General features: G+C 46.1%; 1 protein-coding gene across 1 annotated transcript; it reads right to left on the bottom strand.

The window, feature by feature from the left end:
- Positions 1-1,436: 1,436 nt before the first annotated feature.
- LOC126519185 (acetylcholine receptor subunit alpha-like 1) lies at positions 1,437-14,541 on the bottom strand. The gene is made up of 7 exons (XM_050168807.3): positions 14,113-14,541; positions 13,359-13,403; positions 12,165-12,274; positions 9,284-9,464; positions 8,237-8,899; positions 4,269-4,463; positions 1,437-3,879 (listed from the first exon to the last, which is right to left on the bottom strand). The coding sequence occupies exons 1-7, from the start codon at positions 14,371-14,373 to the stop codon at positions 3,694-3,696; spliced, it is 1,641 nt and encodes a 546-aa protein (XP_050024764.1). The 5' UTR covers positions 14,374-14,541; the 3' UTR covers positions 1,437-3,693.

Raw genomic sequence — 14,541 nt, forward strand, 5'->3', positions numbered from 1 at the left:
TAACGTTGACTAACGGCACGATTGCGTTGCACGTTAGTAGAACGTGTTGCTGGGCTGGTTGGTTTGTCCTTGTAGGTTTAAAAACCGCATATCTTAGACGGGACATTGAATTATCGCTGACCCGTCTAACACGTTGCACGTTGCTGACTGTGGACACTTTGTCGAGCACTTCTAGTTTATAGTACTAAGCTGGAGGCGGGCGACAAAATGTTCAGTCTGCCGGGACTTGCGGTTAAAGCCGTTACAGAGGTTTTTGGATTGGAGCTTCGATCCGAGGTTTCACGATAACAGACTAGGTAGTGCAACACAGTGCACTTTATTCGCTCCCGTGCATTTGCGAACTTTTCTAGGGTTGATTGATATATACGTGACATAGCGAAATCCGTTACGCAAGACAGGCCACGAATCGGGAGGCGATAGAAAGAAAAATAATCATAAATTTTGTAAAGATAAGGTATCAAAAGAATATTAATAGCACTCAACAAATATTCAAAATTAAGGAGCCTAATTGTGTAAACTCGTTTAATGTGAATCTTAAGAATCAACTTTTTAAGTTGTCAGTTATGATGAGAAAAATAACACAGATAGCATGACGATATCTTTGTATCATTAATAAAATTAAAAAAGGTATCTCAATCTCTCTCGACAATGTGCTTTAACTTAGGCGTTTTCTTTTCGTCGTGTGCCGTGCGCTCGATAACGTCACCTTGTTTACTTCCAGCGAAAATCGTCTAGATTTTTGCAGGGATCCTAACATCCCTTCGATCTATAGTGTAGGACCTATGGATGCAAGACGTGAGTCCTCGAAGCTAGCAGTTTACTTCCGTTCACGCGTGCAGAGCTTTGCAGACTCGGCCAGACAACGGAGCTGTAAACCCCCGGAGAGCGACGGACCACTGTTTTCTGGGTGCCTAGCCGGGTAATCCGTCTTTCAGTCCTTTTTCCATGCTGGAGGCGCTGCTGCAGGGTGCTCCTTTGCTGACACACCCTTCCATCCTTCTAAATAACAAAAATGCAATAACTGGTGGCCAATAAAGTGTCGTCTATGTCAGTTTGCTGAACAGGCGAGCGTGCTGTTCCTTCATTGCCGTCATAGCGAATCAACACCAACTAGTGCTGCATATGTGAACACATGCTATTATTGTTGTAGTCTTGATATACGGCACGCGTTCGTAAAGGCAATTGAACACACAGAATTAGATAATACTTTAGAAAGAAACAATAAGTTCCACGAACACAGAAGAGTGTGATTTCATATCACAGAAGCACCACACTTTCACCTTCAACTATCTGCTTCGTTCCTTCAAGCTCAATGAACGCATTGATCAAACGTCACTCAATAAATTTCGCGACATTGTTCGTTTTTAGTAATCTCGGTGTTGACATGGCGCGCGTCAGGAGTGCGGAAAGATCATCAATTCCAACAAAGGCGCGCAGCAGCACGGCAACGCACTTTATTAGGAAACAACGCTACAGAAATAGTCCTCGAAGACAACTATCTCTGGCTTGCGTTTCTGCCACAAGCTCGCATTCACCGACACAGATTAAACCGGAAGCAAAGCCTGATCCCGGAATGCTACGACGCAACAATCCACTGGGCTAAGCACAGGCTGAACGGTTTCGCACCGGCGCCATACTGCGGGGAGGGAGAGAGCTCGCCGAAATCGCGCGTCACGCGCCGTTCCAGGCGTCGTGGGCATGCCAGTGTTCACCACCGGAGCAATCAACGCCCCCTATTCATTGCCGTTTTGCTGTTTAAAAAATTATGGGATATTACGGACCAAAACCACGATCTCCGGGACTCCGGAAATTTGGACCACCTGGGGTACTTTAACGTGCAGCTAAACCGATGTGCAGGGCGTTTTCGCATTTCGCCCCCACCGAAATGCGCCCGCCGTGGCCCGGATTCGATCTCGCGACCTCGTGCTTCCCACAAGCAGCCCTATAGCCACTGAGCAACCACGGCGGTGTTTTGCTGCTTCAAGAACTGAAGTAACACGCAGTGTCCCGCCTTGGCGAGCTCGCTCGTGCTTTGTTGTGTTACCTACGCGTTGTCCTATTATCTGTTTTCTTAGTCCGTCAGGTGCAACTGTCAAACTGTCCTTCTGTATCATACACAGGTCACCAGGTCGCTGATGCGCTGTCATGGATTAGGAATAGAGTGTTTTGTCCTATCCTATCCTCTGCAATAGAATTATATCCTTCCACAATGGCTTGTTGGTACTAATTGTACTGGTCATAAGCCAAAACAAAAACGTGTGTTCCTTGCTTTTCGGTTGTTTCTGATAAATTTTGCCAACGTTTCTAGATAGAGACGCACGACAAACTTCAGTCTAAAGCACCTTAGAATCTTAGCTTGGCGTACTTAATTTGCGATTTCGCCTCATTTACAACTTTCAAACGCTGTGTATTCATTGTGATGTACGGCATTAATTGATCTCGTCGCTTTAGGACTTTAACGAACGTCCCTGTAACGGCGGTGAAAAAAAAAAGTCTTCCAGTCAGACGAATTGGATTTTTCATTTCATTGTGATGTCTGACGAAATTGTGAGCCTTACCTGCAAATGTGTTTGTATTTATCTATTACCTGATTTTGTGACCCCCACCCGTCTGCAATACTCTCATAAGAAAGCCTTTAGGAGCACTTCAAAATAAATAAATAAATAAATAAATAAATAAATAAATTACCTTATAGACGCCCTATATGATCAGCGCTCTGCGTTCCGTACGAGTCCAGCGAAATCTCGCCCCCCCACGGGCGCACGTTCCTACGCGTAACAACAAGGCGACTTCGCTGACAAAAACAAAGGAAACAGTGTGTACTGGGGGGAAAAGAAACGGGGCGGCCAGCAGTAACACACATCAAGCCTACTACAAGCACTGACAACTTTCACTCGAACACTAAATGGTTTCCAGGCTGAAAACTCTGAAATGCGTCGTGCTTGTCTCAAGTGCATGACAGATGGAAGTGGCAACCGGGAAAACAGTACGCCCGGCAGATGTCCCTTTCCAGACTCGCACCTACAGGCAGCATCAGGCTGAGCACAATTAAAAAAAAAGAAATCTGAAAGCAAAGTCGGTACCAACCCGCCAACTCGCGCACTCATAAACTAAACCAGTAAACGAGGATATATTTGGAAATTAGGACTGGAAGTGAGCGATATCGTTAGGTGAGCACAGGATGTGAAAGGGAGGGCTCAAGCAAAACCGAAGACGACGCGAGGCGGACGACGGCGCTATTCGAAGACCGCGTTACCATTTTATATGTAACTCCGCGTTGAAAGAGCGTTAAAAACCCTGAAAAATAAAAGCGAAAGACAGAGGAGAAAGGCTCCCCGGCAAAATATTTTTTTGTTCGTCTAGGGCTCGCGTTACGAAGCGGGCGAACGTACAAAATATCTAGACTGTATCGCCCCACCTCGAGTGTGTCCCGTTCATTTTTTTTTTCTCGGCCACGGTTGTGCCCCGTTTTGACTCTGCTCACTACAAACAGTAAAGTCTCAAGTCTCTCTTTCACAGCCAAGCACTCTCTCATCACTCGTGTCACAGTCCTCTTTCAGCACGTCGAGGATTGGGCTGACGATGTCCAACTCGCAAGGCGAGAGCGTGAAGCGAGGCTACCTCTGGCCAGGACAAGTGTCGGGAAGGGCTTCTGGTGGAGGAAGCGTCTTCGGCCGACCGATATCGGCAGGCTCAGTCGTGGATGCGCCGCAGTCGCGGAGCCACCTTGGACATGAGGATGTCAATCGGGAGCTTGTCGTCGAACAGCGAGGGCGCCTCGAGGATGATGCAGGCTGAGCCCACGACGCACGTGAACGTGAACAGCAGCAGGAATAGTCGGTCCAGGACCATGGCCACGTAACGCCAGTCTTCTATGACCTGCGCGCACGTTCGATCCACGTGATATATTTATTGGGTCAGGGTTGCTGCGAACGTGTCGGCTACTGCAACTATCGTGATGCCGTGCGCAAGAAACGTGCTCCTTCGCAAGCTTTCTTTAAAAAACACGTCACCGAAATCACGTACTACCGAGACCACATACTACCACCCCTACAAAATATATTTCGCATAGAAACAAAAAAAAAAAAAGCACGACGTCCTTCCAGGCATGCACGTCCTTCCTTGCCTTCCTCTCCATGAATATATTTCCCATAATCGAAGTAAGGATCGGCGTCAACTAGAGAGAGCGTCCGCAAAATGTCGGTGTGTTACAGGCAAGCAACGCGCCGGCATTCACTGAGAGCCACCACGTCGGGCATTCGGCGCACCTGGTCAAAGTGGTCGGCATTCTCCATGTGCTGCGCGATGAAGCGCACGTTGAACACGGGCCTGGCCAGGTCCTGGTCGAGCAGGGCTCCCGGGTCGGCGCCGCCATCGGGAGGCGAAGGCAACGCCCGCGGTGAGGCGTCGTCCCCGCCGCTCTCGGGCGGCTCGGCGGAGTGGTACGCGCATAGTGTCAGTTCCTGCGCACAGCGGCGACTCTCCCGTGACGAAGGTTCGGTGACGGGGGAATGACGCAGAACAGGTTGTCGAAACTGCCGACCGGCGTTGAAACCAACGAATAATGGTACGAACCACTGTCGGCACCCAACCCGCACTGCCGACTCCAGCAGTGTGCAAGACATGTATCTGATGGCTCAATATATCACTCGCTCACTGACTCGCCCACTCACTTACCAACAACAAACAGTAACTGACAGCAACTCTATATAAAAAAAGAAAGGCGAAACACACTTCGACAAAATGTCACTACTTCAAGAAGCTGCTAGAAAACATTCTGCAGAAGCATAGACCTTCACGTTTGTAGTTTAGTTTCCGATATTATGTTCTGTTATCAACCGTGCCGACACGTTTCTTTCGCTATAGGAAAGTCACTAGCCTTTAGGGCAAAACCTCGGGAAAACCTACGAAAACGCTAAGAGTGCCGTAGTGGTCAACAGCTCATGGTGCACTCCATCGTCTAAAATGAAGTTACTTTGATATGTAAATGCTCGATTTGTGTATGAATATGCTGGAGATTTATCTCTGTGTACAGAGGACATTGAGGCGTTAGCCTTAAAGTATCAGAGCTATATGTTTGTATTAAAGTACATGCCACCTGATGGCGATATTGATTCATTTATTAAATATTTAGAAAATCTATTTTCCATTGTAAATGAGCTTAATTATACATTAGTGCTGGGAGGAGACTTTAACGTAGATATGTTGAGCAATACATCTAAACAGACGATATTTTCAGACTTTCTTGCTTCGTTTTTCTTAAGGAACGTAGTCACTCTCCCAACACCTATTACCGATACCAGTTCTACTCTACTAGACTTGCTCATTACGAATAGTACAAATAGTACAATACAGGCAGGCTTGATGCCCCCCAATAAGCGATCCATATATTTAGTCTTTGACAACATAACTAATAAAAGGAATCAAACCCTTCCTGCCGCTTATTTTCAGCAAATAAATCCGTGAACACTATCTTCTTTCAGAGACGAAATTAGAACAATAAATTGGAGTAACGTTCTGTCTTGTTCCTCCTGTGATCCCGCTTACAATGGTGTTATTGATGCCCTATGTTCTGTGCATAAAAAAACATTTTACTTACAAAGCTTTTAAGAGACCAAGGTGGGCGCGCAAACCTTGGATTTCTTCAACAATACTTAATATGATAAAATAAAAAATAGGCTATATCGAGAGCTTCTGATAAAGTGAGACCCGGATAAGTATAAAGCGTTTAAAGCATACAGAAACAAACTCACTAAGGTACAAAAACAAGCTAAATGTAATCATTACTTCATGATGTTTGATGGTGTCATTGATTCTAAACAAACGTGGAATAAACTAAATTCTATCATATCTATTAAACAAGTTACTAACGATATTTGTGAGCTGTCTATCAACAATGAATTATGTAATGGTTCAGTGCTAGAGAACAAGTTCAATGAGTATTTTACCTCATTGGTTGACAGTACTCATAATTGCGATTCATTAGGTTATTTGCCTCCCTCTCTGACTGACTCTTCGTTTGCAAATCCCACAGACGCACAGGAGGTGAAAAGTGTTTTTAGAAATTTCATAATGAGTAAAAGTGAGGACATAGGTGGCTTAAAATTAGAACCTATAATATTTATCTTAGATCTCATATATATTTGCTTAGTACACATTTATAGTCTCGTGTTTACCACAGGAGTGTTGCCCCAGACAGTGGAAACCACTTAAGTAACGGTTATATTATAAGGGCGGAGGAAAGGGCATTTTAGGAAATTATAGACCGATTTCAATTTTGCCGGTTTTTTCTAGGGGGTGCGAAAAACTTATTTTCATTGGACTGTTTTTTTTAATGGATGTAACGTTATTACGTCGTCACAGTTCGGCTTTCAGTCAGGTATTGATTCCAAGGAATGTTCAAGCACAAAAACTTATCCTACGAATATTCCTAGATTTCTCCAAGGTATTTGACAGGATAAATCATGCTAAAATGTTAGAAAAACTCCAGTGTTATGGCGTTCGGGTGTAATTTTAACTTTAATAAAAAGCTATTTATCAAATCGACAACAGTGCGTATCAATCAAACGAGAGCTGTCATCGCCCATGAAAGTTAAGAATGGGGTACCCCAAGGCAGCATATTGGGACCCCTTTCATTTAATAGTTTTATTAACGATATTGTAGAAATTGACAGCTCTGTAAATTATGTATTCTACGCGGATGACGCCAGTCTATTTTTTTCTGGTGAAATTGCTGATGACCTCGTGGTGGATGGCAAATGAAGTACTAAATAAAATATATGCACGGACTATAGCAAATTCACTACGCATTAATTGCTTTAAAACCAAGGCTCTACTGTTCCGTGCGAAATCCAAATTATACGAAACGTCTCTCAAGCTAACCCTAGATAATAATGAAATTGAACTTTCCCAAACTGTTAAAACTCTCGGTGTTTTCTTTCACGAACATATGGCATGGAATTACCATACTGACCACATAAGCCATAAACTTTGCAGCGTTTTAGGTGTGTTGTGCCAGTGTCAGAATATATTACCTGTAAAACAAAGATTATTATTATATAACGTTCTTTTTTCTTCACATCTATACTACTGTCATCTGGTTTGGTCCACACGCTCTAAAGCATCATTAAATAATCTGGTCGTGCTACAAAAACATGCCCTGCGGTGTATTGAAGGTGCATCACATAACGCGCACACACCGCTCTATTACTTATAAAGTACAGAATTTTGAGAGTAAACAGTTATTATGAATACCAGCTTTTGTCAACTTTTAAGTCATAAACAGGCAGAGGAAGTACCCTCTTACGTACTTTGGCCGATTTGCAACCAAATCCGGCCAGTCGTCTAGCTCGACATACACAGAATTGGTATGTACCATGTCCTGGTGCTAATTATGGACTGCAAACATTACATTTGTCTTCCGAGCTTACTGAACAAACGGAAATTAACAGTTGAAAGTTTACGTATCTTGTCTAAAACTGATATACTACGTAGGATGTCCTGAATGTGCTATTCGTGTAATATTAGGTCATCTTTGTGATGGTTAATTAGTGTCATGCAATTATCTATTGCTTTGTTATTTAATGTTTTTTTATGTATTTCAGAGGTTTATTTTATGGTTTGCTGTGACGGGCCACATGCGTGTTCCTTTTGTACTGTCGCTCTCCGCTGCCTGTAATTTTACAATTTTGTTTTCCGGGTTATGGGGCCAGTCAAGCTGTCAAGTGCAGCTTTTTGCCCATCACACCTAACCACGCCTATGTGTACTCTTATGTACCTGCAATGTGGTTGAATAAACTCAAACTCAAACTCAAACTCAAACTCATTTGTACCTGGATGCCTCATCGCACATTGCATGCCAAGCATCTCGTTACGTTGAAATCACCGTAGCACATGCTTAATTAGACCATTGACGACTGTATCGACTTGCGTCCATTTTTATACACATGCATAGCGATATGCGTTCAGGAGCAGGCACAAACAACTGCTTAGGCATTGGAAAATGTCTCCTCGACATACGTTTTATACACCGTGCAAATGCATAGTGAACACGTCTTCACTCGGTCCTTTCGCGCCGCTTCCTGTCTCCCTGACACGTACGCATAGCAGGCCATAGGGCGTCTCAGCAAAAATCACGGAAGGGTTGAGACTTGATGTCCCGTCGTTTAGCGCTCCCCGCAAAGACCGCTAGCACGAGAACGGGAAAACGAGCGTGCCGTGCGCACAGCGCGCGTACCTGTAGCGGCGGTGGTGGCGGTGGCGGCGGCGGAGGAGACGGCGGAGCTCGGTTGTCGGCGGACGGCGTGGCATCGAAGCCCATGGCACTGGCATCGTCATCGTCATCATCGTCTTGGGGCCGTTTCATGAGGAGAACGGGGGGCAGGACCTTCAGGAAGACGTGCTTGACCCAGGGCGCCATCTTGTGCGTCGCCGGCGAGCGGAAGTTGACGTTGAGCACGGCGATGGTGACGAAGACGGAGAGGGAGACGAGCACCATGGTGAAGAGCAAGTACTTGCCGAGCAAGGGCACGGCCAGCGACGTGGGCGGGATGATTTCGGAGAGGAGCAGGAAGAAGACGCCCAGCGAGAGCATGATGGAGATGGAGAGCGAGACCTTCTCGCCGGAGTCCGAGGGCAGGTAGAACACCAGCACGGAGAGGAAAGAGATGGCCACGCAGGGGATGATCAGGTTGACGGTGTAGAACAGGGTTTTGCGCCGCAGCGTGATGTTGAAGGTGATGTCCGGAAAGGGCTCCTCGCAGCACGAGTAGAACTTCTCCTTGCGCCGCGCGGGCACCGCCATGATGTCCCACTCGACGCTCAGGTAGAATTCGGACAGGTCGATGCCCACCGCGATGTCGTTGGAATCGTCGCGCTGGTGCTTGTGCTTCAGGTCGACCTGCAAGTGTGCACAGCTGCGGCTCAAGCTTTTCTCTCTGTTTATTTGGCGTCAAGGGACGGCACACAGTGCCCGTTTTCTGTGCCTGTTCAGAAAACAGAGGCTTAGCAAATGACACATCAACCAAGCAATTTCTTTTCAAGCTCGTTTGCCACTGCTGCGTGCTTATGCACACTCTCTTGCAAGCACCTGTTAAAATAACTGAGGTGAGCGCCAAGACAAGACACGTGAGCTCCTTTACAGATACTCCAAACGCTGGCCTGTGTTCTACATTGGCCAGCTCCAGTAGGCCTGCGCATTTCAGACAGTCGCATTGAGCAGCGCTAAGCGCAATAAACATACCACCAGTCCGGTGCGCGCAAGGTGTCATAGGCAGGCACTAACCGTGTATCCGTCGTAGGTCCAGGATCCAAACTTCATGAAGCAGGTCTGCTGGTCAAATGGAAAATATTGCACGTCTATCTCGCAGGAACTTTTGTAGATTGCGGGTGGCTTCCAGATGACGAGGCCATCCGAATGGAGAATGGCTTTGGTCATGATGGTCACCTCGTAGTTTCCATCAGCGCTGCCCACAGAAAAGTGCACAGTGGAGACAGAAACGGATGTGATATTTTGGCGACACACCACAAACACAATGTACGGCATGCTACGCAAACTGCAGTATCACATTTCTGAAGTCCAAACTAAAATTTTAGTTAGTATCGTCTGTCTGGCATGTATGGTGACGGAAAGCTGTGGCAGGGAAGTCTTGTGTACAAATACGTCACTTCAAAGTCACGAAGAAAAATGACAGAGCCGAAATTTGATAGTGCCTATTTGAGTCACATATATCCTAGTTTTCGACTGTCGTGCCGACTTGCGAAACCGTCAGAATGGACAAACTAACCAGTAATACGGTACAAAAAAGATGTAATCGGATTAATAAACATGAGGTCCTGGAACAGAAGAGAAATTTCAGCAAATATGGCTGACAAAATTAGGAAGAAGTTAAACTCAGCAAGGAGAAAGCTCCGAATTTAGACGCAGAGACGTGTGCCAATGTAGAAGTGTTCACCTAAATGTTAATCTGCAAGGAATGGAACAAGGAAGAGAAACGTCATAGAAGAAAGAAGGCAGAGAAACCTACGAAAAGAAAATATTACTTGTCATTTTTTTTTAACTGTTCCAATTTGAAACATGCATTTGAGTCCGAGTGACAGTCAGAGTTTCGTTATGCAGTCGAAATTGAATCAATATTGGCGAACAAGATGTCAAGGGTTTGACTCTGCTTTCATTAATAGCATACTTGCAAACTCTACCAAATTTTTCGCTAAGTTCACGAATGTGGCCTCGTTCTTCGATTTTACGAGTGATGCGTCATGTTTTATGAAAAATAAATAGCGTTGCCGAAAAAGAAGTTTTAAAGGTGTTGATGGATGGGGTGACGCGAAATTTCAGAAAACTGCACGCAAAAATGGAATTATGCGTTACTTGCGCCGCCATATTGAGGCACTATTCAGTATATATTATTCAGTGTAGTTCCTGAAACAGGCGAAATCGGCAACAGCAAAGTCGCTGAAGAAGGCAGTGCGATCTAAAGACAATGTGCTGCTTCTCAGTCTCAGCTCTTTGCTGCTGCTTGTGGGCTGCGTCTGAATATAAATCAATAAAAAAGCGCGTACGTATGCTAGAAAAGATGTGTACTCAGGGCGCAAAGCTCTTAAATATGCGTGCCATACTCCCTCCCTCCCTTCCTTGTTCGCGGAATTTTTATGAATTTTAAATCTCGCAGGTCGGCAGGTAAGGTAATAAGGCGATGTACCTGTACGCATATTGTCTTAAATAAATAAAACAATAACAACAGCGACAAAATTTGGAAGACGCTTTAGCTTCGCCTTTAAGAGTGGAACGCGATAGCGTTCAAGGGCCCCTTACTGATTTTCATGCTTCCCGGCAACTGCAGCTTATGTAACCGTAACGTTTACCGGGAAACGCTGGCTGCGGACGCTATGCACGAAGGCGAGCTTTCTGGTAGAAACGCGGCCTCGTGCGTGGGTCGATCTCCTGTTACTGTGTCGCACTTTCAATATTTCAGTCTGAGAAGAGCTAACATAAAGCACATGCGCTGTCGGTGTTTTTAACGCGACAGCGTTAAGGAGCCCGCGTCGCAGAAAATCCGGCGTCGGACGTCGCCTCGGTGAAAAGAATTTCGAAGCAAATTTTGAATCAAGCATACCCAACCACTTCTCTGCCACCAAAGTTGCTCATACTTTGCCTTTCATTCTTTACAAAGTTATTCCTCGGAATTTTGAGAATGGCAAGGTTTAAAATGTTGAACAACAATACAAACAAACAAAAAGTTCTCCTGTCATTATTAAAATTTGCATAGTGTCAGGTTGTCGTGACGGCGTAGAAAAACACACTTTCAAAAGCTTGACTTCAAAACGTTGCCTCATTATTGGGCGAACCTGCGCCCAGCAACACAAGTGACACTCAAAGCACAATGATAGCGGCAAGCATGGTCGGCGATCGTCGAAATCTGGCCTGCGGGTCAAGCATGTCGGCTTATATACATGACTCGTCGGTAGCTCCAGCATAATCGCTGGTGCCCGCGTGCCTTCCAGAAAGTACTACACAATTCGTGTCGTGCTTTAACTTGATTACACAAAGTTCAGCAAGAACATACACAAAAGATAGAATCAACGATAACATTCGAGTAAGTTCCAAATAATGCCGGCGCGTCTTACACTGAGCGATAACCTTAGATTGTTAGCGGGTGAAATGCGGTCCCCAGAAAAAAAAAGAGGACAACCCGCCGCGGTTGCTCAGTGGCTATGGTGTTGGGCTGCTAAGCACAAGGTCGTAGGACCGAATCCCGGCCACGATGGTCGCATTTCGATGGGGGCGAAAACACCCGTGTACTTAGATTTAAGTGCGCGTTAAAGAACCCCAGGCGGTCCAAATTTCCGGAGTCCTCCACTACGGCGTGCCTCATAATCAGAAAGTGGTTTTGGCACTTAAAACCCCGTAGTTTAATTTCAATGAAAAAGGACAAATAGGTACACCTGTCAGTATCAATGTACAAATATTGTGCATTATTTAAATTTCTGCTCGCATTCACGTAACTATAATCACCTACATTTCGAAATATTGTTCTACGCTCCTCAGCTCTGAAATATGTTTACCTTGAGGGCAAAATACACCAACAATATGAGCAGACACTGTCGGCGGCGTAGTGGAATGCTTTCGTTGTGAGGAGAAAAAAAATGGCAATGGAAGGACTCACTTATTATAAAGAACAATGTCCGGCAACCAAATTTGTTCAGCCGGTACGTGGACTTTAGTCACTCCGCCATACTCTTCTGGGTCCCAGCGGAGCTTGTAGTCGTTCCACTCCTACGGAGAAAGCACAACGCAACTGTTCACTTCACGCCCTCTATCCCTCTGCAGTGCATTGGCAGTGCCACATCTTATTCATGAATAAAGTTTGTACATAGTCAGCCCAGCATTGCAACAAAGTGCATTCCTCGGTTAGCCGATGCGACGCCCTGTAAGTGATGGAGCAACACGACAGGCACTAAGGTATGAGCGAAACAAGTATACATGGAAAACTTTGCTGATATTTTTCTTTGCAGAGCACACGCATAGCCACCATAGCACATGCATAAGTAGAACTAACACGCAGTCAGACACTAGAGCACTAGAGACTACAATGCTAGCTAACTTCTGAGCGCCGGCAAAAGACAGCCAACAAACTATAAATGCTATCGGATACAGACGCGGAAATTAATGCGCACTGAACCTTCTCGCTACGATGGATGCTAGTGATGAATGACATGGCACACTAATTTTACTATTCCTTTTTTTTTAACCCTAGTTTGACGCACTTTAGTAGGGTTACTGATGCAGACTTGACAGGGTGCAGCAGGCCCATGGATATGAACGGCCACAATTATATATATATATATATATATATATATACACTATAGGTTTCCAGGCCGTCTACTGTCGTTGCTGAGCTATCCACGTTTGCTCTAAGGTTGCTGCTTTCATATAAACCACGATTGATTGATTGATTGATTGATTGATTGATTGATTGATTGATTGATTGATTGATTGATTGATTGATTGATTGATTGATTGATTGATTGATTGATTGATTGATTGATTGATTGATTGATTTATAACAACTTGCGACAGTACCGGTTAAACTATTTTTTTATTCCGGATGTCACTGCATTTGCAATCTTTCTTCTACATTGTCCCAACACATCAGCGTCGCTGTAAGAAAGCTTGAAGTGGCACAAAGTTTTGCTCACGACAACCATGAGTCCATCAAACCGGCTAAACATGACAATCGAGGCAATTCCTACGGAGCTAGTGCTCTTAGATTGAGCTATAGAAGAAAAAAGAAAAAGCGGCTACACGTATCATGCTTTTTCTTTCGCGGAGTAATTGGAAATAAAAAGTATTCTCTTACCTGCTCAACCCATACGTTTGTTGTCATTATCTGATTCTTGAGGTTCTGAAAAGAGGCAAGGTGCATCTCTCTCAGCGCTTTCAATAACACACACTCTGGCAACTTTCCGACAAGCCGTGAGCACTTGCCGAGTGGCCAATTAATATTCGGCCAGCCAACAGATTATTTTACTGGGGTGCTGTGCGTGCGTGTGAGTGCGTTATAAATATTGAACAGGAGAGGAACCTTTTTAGTTATCGCTAACATTTGTCTGCTGCCGAGGAGGTGTCAGCCAATAAAGCTTTCGTATGCAAATAGTGTTTACACCATGAATGCTGCACCCTTCCTCGTTTCCGCGAAATGCATTTCTCAATGCTTTTATGTGGGATAGTATAAATGATTAACTTCACTCAAGTCCACCGCTAACAACGGTGTGCGAAATCTGCGCTTTCCAAAAAGCAAGCGGTCAGTAACGAATGACCAGTGTTCAGTAAAACTTGCCATTACGAGTGCAGTTTCGTCTTACCTCTCGCGGTAAGTCTGAGCGCCCTGTTACGTGCCCTCTTGTTTTCAGCTGCCGATAACTCGCCGCACACTAAACCGCAAATAGACGGCGGGAGTCCTGATATACGTTTGATCAATGGTTCTTCTGCAATCGGACATCGAACCCGCGACCTACAGCCAGCCGACAGCTCACCACAGCGCGGACGCGCGTTTCGGCGGGGGTCCACTACACACGGTGCTGCGCTGCAGAGGCGATCGATGGCGCGCTCACCACGTCGATGAGCTGCGACAGGCGGAGGCCCATCTTGACCGTTAGCCGGTCCGAATTGTTGCCCACGGGCCTGATGAGCGAGCTGTATCCGTTGATGAGGTCGTGGTAGAGGCGCTTGGTGTCCGCGTTGGCCGCGCAGCACGGCGTGCGCCAGCTGAGCAGCGCCACGATGAGGGCCGACAGCCGGAGCCGCCATGCCGGCCCGCCGCCCGCAGCGGCTGGAGGCGGCACGCTCGTGGTCCTCGACGGGGTCTCGCCCATGGCACACCGCCACCCAGCCTACATGCCTCGCCGCATGGCCGCGGGCAGCTGCTGGTGAGCGCTGGTGGGCGCCCGGCGGCGAAGCTGTCCCCGCGCCGGCGTTGCCGCCACCGCGTCCGCTGCTGCTGCTGCTCCGGCGGCGTGCTGTCGACTCCACCGGCGACGCCC

The sequence above is a fragment of the Dermacentor andersoni genome, chromosome 3, assembly GCF_023375885.2.
Source record: "Dermacentor andersoni chromosome 3, qqDerAnde1_hic_scaffold, whole genome shotgun sequence".
NCBI lineage: Eukaryota > Metazoa > Arthropoda > Arachnida > Ixodida > Ixodidae > Dermacentor > Dermacentor andersoni.

What these genes read in the sequence shown, in the direction of transcription:
- LOC126519185 (XM_050168807.3), bottom strand. Translation starts at nt 14,373, where the DNA reads ATGGGCGAGACCCCGTCGAGGACCACGAGCGTGCCGCCTCCAGCCGCT. An exon ending in TGTCGCAGCTCATCGACGTG is followed by an intron (nt 13,404 to 14,112) that starts GTGAGCGCGCCA and finishes GCCTCTTTTCAG; the next exon opens with AACCTCAAGAATCAGATAAT. An exon ending in CGCCACCACCGCCGCTACAG is followed by an intron (nt 4,464 to 8,236) that starts GTACGCGCGCTG and finishes CGCTGTGCGCAG; the next exon opens with GAACTGACACTATGCGCGTA.